This window comes from Gekko japonicus, unplaced genomic scaffold (assembly GCF_001447785.1).
Source record: "Gekko japonicus isolate JY-2015 unplaced genomic scaffold, Gekko_japonicus_V1.1 scaffold5493, whole genome shotgun sequence".
In the NCBI taxonomy this organism is placed as follows: Eukaryota; Metazoa; Chordata; class Lepidosauria; order Squamata; family Gekkonidae; genus Gekko; species Gekko japonicus.
The window spans coordinates 37,274-44,809 of NW_015164807.1; the positions used below are offsets into that span (position 1 = coordinate 37,274).

At 50.0% G+C, this 7,536-nt stretch overlaps 1 protein-coding gene across 1 annotated transcript in view; it reads left to right on the forward strand.

The window, feature by feature from the left end:
• The window catches only part of LOC107109177 (kinesin-like protein KIF18B), a gene marked incomplete at its 3' end in the record, with an annotated part of 19,180 nt that overhangs the window by 6,242 nt on the left and 5,402 nt on the right, over nt 1-7,536 (forward strand). Inside the window, exons 3-5 of the mRNA XM_015409747.1 lie at nt 662-772; nt 1,025-1,222; nt 3,539-3,715. Coding sequence (XP_015265233.1) covers nt 662-772; nt 1,025-1,222; nt 3,539-3,715 — 486 coding nt within the window. The remainder of the gene's footprint in view (nt 1-661; nt 773-1,024; nt 1,223-3,538; nt 3,716-7,536) is intronic.

Consider the following 7,536-nt stretch of genomic DNA (forward strand, 5'->3'; position numbering starts at 1 on the left):
CCGGGTGCCACATGATGGAGTGAGCTCCCGTCTCTAGTTCCAGCTCCTGCCAACCTAGCAGTTCGAAAGCAAGAAATTGCAAGTAGATAAATAGGTATCGCTTCGGTGGGAAGGTAACAGCCTTCCGTGCGCCTTGGTGTTTAGTCATGCCGGCCACATGACCACGGTAACGTCTTCGGACAGCACTGGCTCTTCGGCTTGGAAACTGAGATGAGCACCGCAACCCTAGAGTCGAATTCGACTGGCTTTCAAGCAAGGGAACCTTTACCTTTACTTTACATACGATAATAATAATAATAGGAAGGAGGAGGAGGAGATTGGATTTTTACCCCGCCCTTCACTCGGAGTCTCAGAGCGGCTTACCATCTCCTTTCCCTTCCCCTCCCCACAACAGACACCCTGTGAGGCAGGCAGGGCTGAGAGAGCATCACGTCTTCTCCCGCAGTGGGAGGTGGAGGAGGGAGGGGAGGCGTGACCCTCCAGCTGCTCAGAGAGATTGCCGAACACGTTAGGCGCCAGGCAGTGCCATGTACGCGTTTCCTGCGGCTGGGGTGGGGTGCAGAAGAGGAGCCATTCCTCAGGGGCCGTGGCTGCCTGGGGCACCTTACCAGACCGCTCCTGACCCCCTTCCCTCTTCTCCGGTGTCTCCACCTCCTTTTAGCCCCAAACTGCAGAGCAGCTGCTAGACATGTTGGCGCGAGGGAACCAGAACCGCACGCAGCACCCCACGGACATCAACGCCACGTCTTCCCGCTCCCATGCCATCTTCCAGGTAAGCCTGGCCTTGGTGATGTAGTTTGTGGGTTCAGTGACGACACAATGCGACAGATCAATTGAAGCTTTCTGATCCAAGCTTCGCTCTCTCTCTGTCCCAAGCTGTTCTGTGTCTCCCGAACGGCCTGTCAGCAGCGCTTTATTAGAATCAAGCAGGCTCACATGTGGTACAGTGAAAAACGTTACAAACGAAGAAGCCTCTAACTAAAATCACACAATGTTCTTGGCCCTCCCTCTCTTCTCTTTGCAGATCTACGTGAAGCAGCGGGGCAGTGCGGTGGGCGTCACCCGGGACCTGCGGGTGGCCAAGATGAGCCTGATTGACTTGGCGGGCTCCGAACGGGCCTCTGTCGCCAACACCAAAGGGGAGCGACTGCGCGAGGGCGCCAACATCAACCGCTCTCTCCTGGCCCTGATCAACGTAATCAATGCCCTGGCCGATGCAAAGGTACGCCTCCACCCGCTTGTTCTGGCAAGGTGTTTTTTAAGATAGAAAATTTGCCTCTTCGCTTCCAGATTATTATTTTTTTTAAAGAAATAGTACTCTTTTTTGTCTTCAACTTCCAAGCAGTTGACAAAGGAGAGTATAAACAGAGTATAAAATACGTTCATGAATACATCCTAGAGCAGTGGTGGCGAACCTATGGCACGGGTGCCAGAGGTGGCACTCAGAGCCCTCTCTGTGGGCACGCGTGCCATCGCCCCAGCCAGGCCCAGACCATCGTTAAAGTGTCGAATTCTCTGCCAAATAATTTTAAGTCAATGAAAGCCTTTGGGATTGCTTTCCTTACTTTGTTTGGATCATCTTAAGTTAATGTATGAGTTGTTTTTTTCTAAAGTAAAACCTCAGTATTCAGGTTAAATGACCGTGTTGGCACTTTGCGCTAAATAAGTGGGTTTGGGGTCGCAGTTTGGGCACTCGGTCTCTAAAAGGTTCGCCATCACTGTCCTAGACAAACTGGTAAAAATGTATGGGTTATTCTTTTGAAGGCAACCCATCTCTTACAGCTGGAGCTCAACCAAACAGGAAAGCCTTGGATTGCTTCCTGAACAACTCCGATTGCTTCCTGAACATCAGCAGGCAAGGCCCGAGACAGAGTCACAGGCTTGGGGATCTCCACAGAAAAAGAACCTGCCTTTTCTACCAGGCTTAAAAACATTACAGGAGAGGTTGACCCACTCTTAGCCACAAGGGTGGGACTGCGCACACCAAGATGGTGCCGTGTTATGCATTGTGGTTACCTGGTCATTTTGGAAGGTTGGCAGAGAGGGAGAGAACAGCAACAGCTCCCTGACACTCAAGACCTCTGGTTAGCCCCCAACTCCCCCTTCCCCCCCACACACTTAATAGTTAATAGAATGTTATTCCAGAGCTGCTCAGATAATATTAGAGGACATCTGTGTCTCCCCAAAGGAATTTTAAAGGGAGCTTAGAAAGAGGGGCTGCTGAACTGCAACTGATAATGAAGCTCAAGACAATGCATCCTCCTGGGCTGAATTGAGACCTAGGTTTCCTGTCTCATCACCCGTTCTGATTTCTCCATGCCTACTATCCCTCTGCATATCACACCTAATCCAATCATGCTTGCTATTATCACTCACCTGCTGTTGTCCTTTGCCTGCTATGGTCATTCAGCATCTGAATCACTCCACTCTCCAAGGTATAAGGTCAGATGGATTCAGATTCTAGTTGTATCTGAAGAAGTGATCAGTGGCTCACGAAAGCTCCTCCCTTGCCACCGATTTTGCTCATCTTTACGGTGCTCGTGGACTCTTGCTCTTTTCTACTGCTACAGACAGACTAACACGGCTACCTATCTTGACCTTCCCCAGTGAAAGCCACACCTTGAGAGTGAGCCAGTCTGATGTGTGAGCCAGTCTGGTGTAGTGGTTAAGTGCGTGGACTCTTATCTGGGAGAACTGGGTTTGATTCCCCACTCCTCCACTTGTACCTGCTGGATGACCTTGGGCAAGCCATAGTTCTATCAGAGCTGTTCTTGAAAAAGAGCACTTTCTGTCAGAGCTCTCTCAGCCCCACCTACCTCACAGGGCGTCTGCTGTGGGGAGGGGAAGGGAAAGGAGTTTGTAAGCCGCTCTGAGACACCATTGGGTAGTGAAGGGCGGGGTATAAATCCAATCTCTTCTCTTCTTCTTGTTTTCCCGTAATAGAATGTTTTTGCAAAAATGCTTTCAGAACTTTCAGCACCTGGAATTCCATACTGAGGGAATGCATGCTATAATTAAGTGGTGGCGAACCTATGGCAGGGGTGCCATCGCCCCAGCCAGGCCCAGACCATCATTAAAGTGTCGAATTCTCTGCCAAATAATTTTAAGTAAATGAAAGCATTTGGGATTGCTTTCCTTACTTTGTCTGGATCATCTTAAGTTAATGTATGAGTTGTTTTTTCTAAAGTAAAACCTCAGTAGTCAGGCTAAATGGCCGTGTTGGCACTTTGCGATAAATAAGTGGGTTTTGGGTCGCAGTTTGGGCACTCGGTCTCTAAAAGGTTCGCCATCACTGCTATAATTCCTGCTTGGCTATTTGTCTTTATAACTTGTTCTGCCCACAAAGAAGCTGAGATGGAACCGAGGGAAATTCAGCCCCTAAAAATGGCTTTCCCTGTTGTCGTCGTTCGGCGTCCAAGCAGGGGCATTTGTTTATGTGAACAATAACCGGAGAAGGATTGCCGGGAAATGTCACTCCGTGTGCGGGCCTTTCCCTATTTGGAACAACTTCCATAAACAGATTCTCTTTGGTCCCCAGAGCAAAAAGCCTCACATTCCATACCGGGACAGCAAGCTGACGCGCCTCCTGAAGGACTCCATTGGCGGCAACTGCCGGACCATCATGATCGCTGCCGTGAGCCCATCCGTGCTGTCCTACGAGGACACGTACAACACCCTCAGATACGCCAACCGGGCCAAAGAGATCAAACTCTTGGTGGGTATTAATTTATTATTTCAATTTATATCCCCACCCTCCCCGCAAGCAAACTCAGGGCGGCTAACAATAGTCAGTACCCGGTACCGTAAAACCGTATACAAAGATTAAAACATTGAAACATAAACATTAGTATTATTAATAATAATACCTTTCAATTTATTGATCGCTCAATCCGGCAGAGCTGCTGGCTCTGAGCGATTTACAGTTACACAGGTTTCACACAAGGGACTAACAATTTTCATAGGGGTAAGGGAGGACAACATATAATTCTTGAAATCGCACACATCTGCAGCCGACGGGGATTTTGTTCAGCTGTAGGCTTCAGACGTGTTCCGGACGGCATTCACTTCGGCTTGGCTTGATGACGTTGGTTCTTCCTGGGCTGCATTAAAACACTCCGATAATTAAAGTGCTAGTGACGATATCATCTTTTGACTAAATGAGATGGCATACTCACAGTTCTTTCCAACCTAGTGATCTTCAGCACAGAGCGATGATGTAGTATGCTCTCCAGACCAAAGCCGGTCCATAACCATGGATGTTGGTGGTGGTGGTGTAGTGGCTCCTAATCAAAAGCCTGGTGGAAGAGCTCTGTCTTGCAGGCCCTGTGGAACTGCAAAAGTTCCCACAGGGTCCTGATCTCTTCCGGGAGCTCATTCCACCAGTATGGAGCCGCCACTTAAAAGGCCCTGGCCCTGGTGGCAGCAAGCCTGGCGTCCTTAGGGCCTGGAACGGGTACCAACAAATAACTTAGACCCTGGCAGGTGGGTCTGACCCAGCCTGGCAGTTCTTGTTTTTATGGTGTGGGTGGATTTGCATTATTTATACTCCATCTTTCTTGCTGAGACTCGAGGCTGATTACAGGGTACAAAACAGGGCTATTCAGACATCACAAGACAACCAGTGAACCGTGCAATTGGACTACGATTACAGTACTAGACAGCCAGTGAACCATGCAATTGGACTACGATTACAGTATTAGAACAAGGCGGACAACAGACTGTATAAGGCCGATGTACTCTGAACAATACACAAAGTGGCCGTGGCTCAGTGGCGGAGCCTCTGCTTGGCACGCAGAAGGTCCCTGGTTCAATCCCCGGCATCTCCAGTTAAAAGGACCAGGCAGGAGGTGGTGTGAAAGACCTCAGCCTGAGACCCTGGAGAGCTGTAAAGAGGGGCTGTGGTTCAGTGGTAGAGCCTCTGCCTGGCATGCAGAAGGTCCCAGGTTCAGTCCCCGACATCTCCAGTTAAAAGGGAGCAGGCAGGAGGTGATGGGAAAGACCTCCGCCTGAGACCCTGTAGAGCTGAAAGGAGGGTCTGTGGTTCAGTGGCCGAGCCTCTGCCTGGGCTGCATGTGGTTCAGTGGTAGAGCCTCTGCCTGGCATGCAGAAGGTCCCAGGTTCAGTCCCCGACATCTCCAGTTAAAAGGGAGCAGGCAGGAGGTGATGGGGAAGACCTCAGCCTGAGACCAGTGTTCCCACTAAGCTGAGTTAGTGTGAGCTATCTCACAGTTTTTTAGCTTCCAGCTCACACATTTTTGTCTCAGCTCAGGAAGGATGGCTCCAGAGCAAACTAATTTATGCAGTAGCCAAATCGTTCGCTCACAACTTTAATGCCAGTAGCTCACAAAGTAGAATTACAAGGCAGAAGACAATGCAGTCAAAGCAGATAATACCTGTAATGTTCCCAGCCGTGTAGAGGTCTCCCCCCCACACACACACACACTCCAGTCACGTGCAAGGCTGGTGTCAGATAAGGGTATCCCCGCCTTCCCTGTGAGATTCCTTCTCTGCCTTCCGAAGCCATTGCAAGGGTTTGGGGGAGCCCCAGTTCAGCAGTTCGAGACCCGAGTTGTCACATGACGGAGTGAGTTCCCGTCTCTCGTTCCAGCTCCTGCCAACCTAGCCGTTCGAAAGCAAGAAATTGCAAGTAGATAAATAGGTACAAACAGCGTTCCGTGCGCCTTGGTGTTTAGTCATGCCGGCCACATGACCACGGAAACGTCTTCGGGCAGCGCTGGCTCTTCGGCTTTGAAACGGAGATGAGCACTGCAACCCTAGAGTCGGACTCGACTGGCTTTCGAGCAAGGGAAACCTTTACCTTTTACCTTTTCAGAGCTGCCATTCAAAAAGGAAGCTCCGCCCCCTTCTCATTCTGCATCAAAGCAAGCAGGATTCTGTGGCCTGCAGAGAGAGATGTCTGTAATTTTTTTGCAGGACACGGAAGCCCGGTGGCTCCCATTCTCCCTCCTCGCTCCCTCCTCACACTTCTGAGATTCCACCAGACGTGTCCCCATACTTTAGGATTTTTCAGACTCACGTGCTAGAAACTAGAGGGCTTAAAAAAAAAAGTGAGATTTTTCAGCACACTGGATTTTATATCCCGTGCCACCTTCCTTGGTTTGCAGAATGTTCCTACCCCTCACCATCTGACCAGCAGCCTAATACTTTCTTGCCCTCCAGGTGGACCCAACGTGTTAGTTCTCTGATCACAGGAATGGGGACTGGACACAGAATGCGGCCTCCCGAGTTGGGTCAGCTTTTGTGTTAAGTTTTTCTCCCCCGCCCCCAAGCAAATTTCTAGTGATATTACTATGATGATAGGAGAGAGAACTGTTTTTTTCCTTCCTCCTCACGCGAAAGCCTGATGTCCATCTTTCACAGCCTTCATGGTTCAGCTTTCCTGCCTGAATGTTGCAGAGCAAAAAAACTGGGGGGGGGGGGGGTAGCTGCATGATCAACGCGGAGGTTGATCTCAGTAGCATTTCCGCTCCTCCCAGATTTATGGAATCGGCTTGATAAACCGGCGTGAGAGTTAGGCAAGAACGGGCACGGGGGCTTGTGGGCCTTCTGCCCAGTTCTGCGGGCCCCCTGATCAATGGGGAAGCAGGTCTCGCTCATCAGTCGGAGTCCTGGCTCTTTGGGCCTGCTTGGAAGTGTAGTTTGTGCCTTGTATTCCCTCGGGAATTCCCCCCCCCCAATTTTTTTTATTTTAAAACAAAAACATTCCAGCTTCCTAAGGGATGGGGCGCCTGGGCAAAGCTGCCCTTTATTCCCTGCCTGAACTGATGTTGGTTTTCTCCTCTCCCCTTTCACTATGAGGAAAGGTTAAAGCACTTGGGGCTCTTTAGCTTGGAGAAACGACGGCTGAGGGGTGACATGATTGAGGTTTATAAGATTATGCATGGGAAAGAGCAGGTAGAGAAAGAGGTACTTTTCTCCCTTTCTCACAATACAAGAACTCGTGGGCACTCCATGAAATTGCTGAGCGGTCGGGTTAGAACGGATAAAAGGAAGTACTTCTTCACCCAAAGAGTGATTAACACTTGGAATTCACTGCCACAGGAAGTGGTGGCAGCTACAAGCATGGACGGCTTCAAAAGGGAATTAGATAAGCATATGGAGCAGAGGTCCATCAGTGGCTATTAGCCAATGTTGGACCGCCACGTCCCACTTCTTGCCTCCCGTTCCCTAATGCTGGGGGCCGTGGTCTGAGAGCCAGTTTGGTGTCGTGGTTAAGTGCGCGGGCTCTAATCTGGGAGAATTGGGTTTGATTCCCCGCTCCTCCACTTGTAGCTGCTGGATGACCTTGGGCAAGCCACAGTTCTCTCAGAGCTGTTCTTGAAAAAAGAGCACTTTCTGTCAGAGCCCTCTCAGCACCACCTCCCTCACAGGCAATGTTCCCTCTAAGCTGAGTTAGTGTGAGTTAGCTCACAGTTTTTCAGCCTCTGGCTCTCACACATTTTTGCCTTAGCTCAGGAAGGAGGGCTCCAGAGCAAAGTAAGCTATGCAGTAGCCAAATCACTCGCTCACAACTTT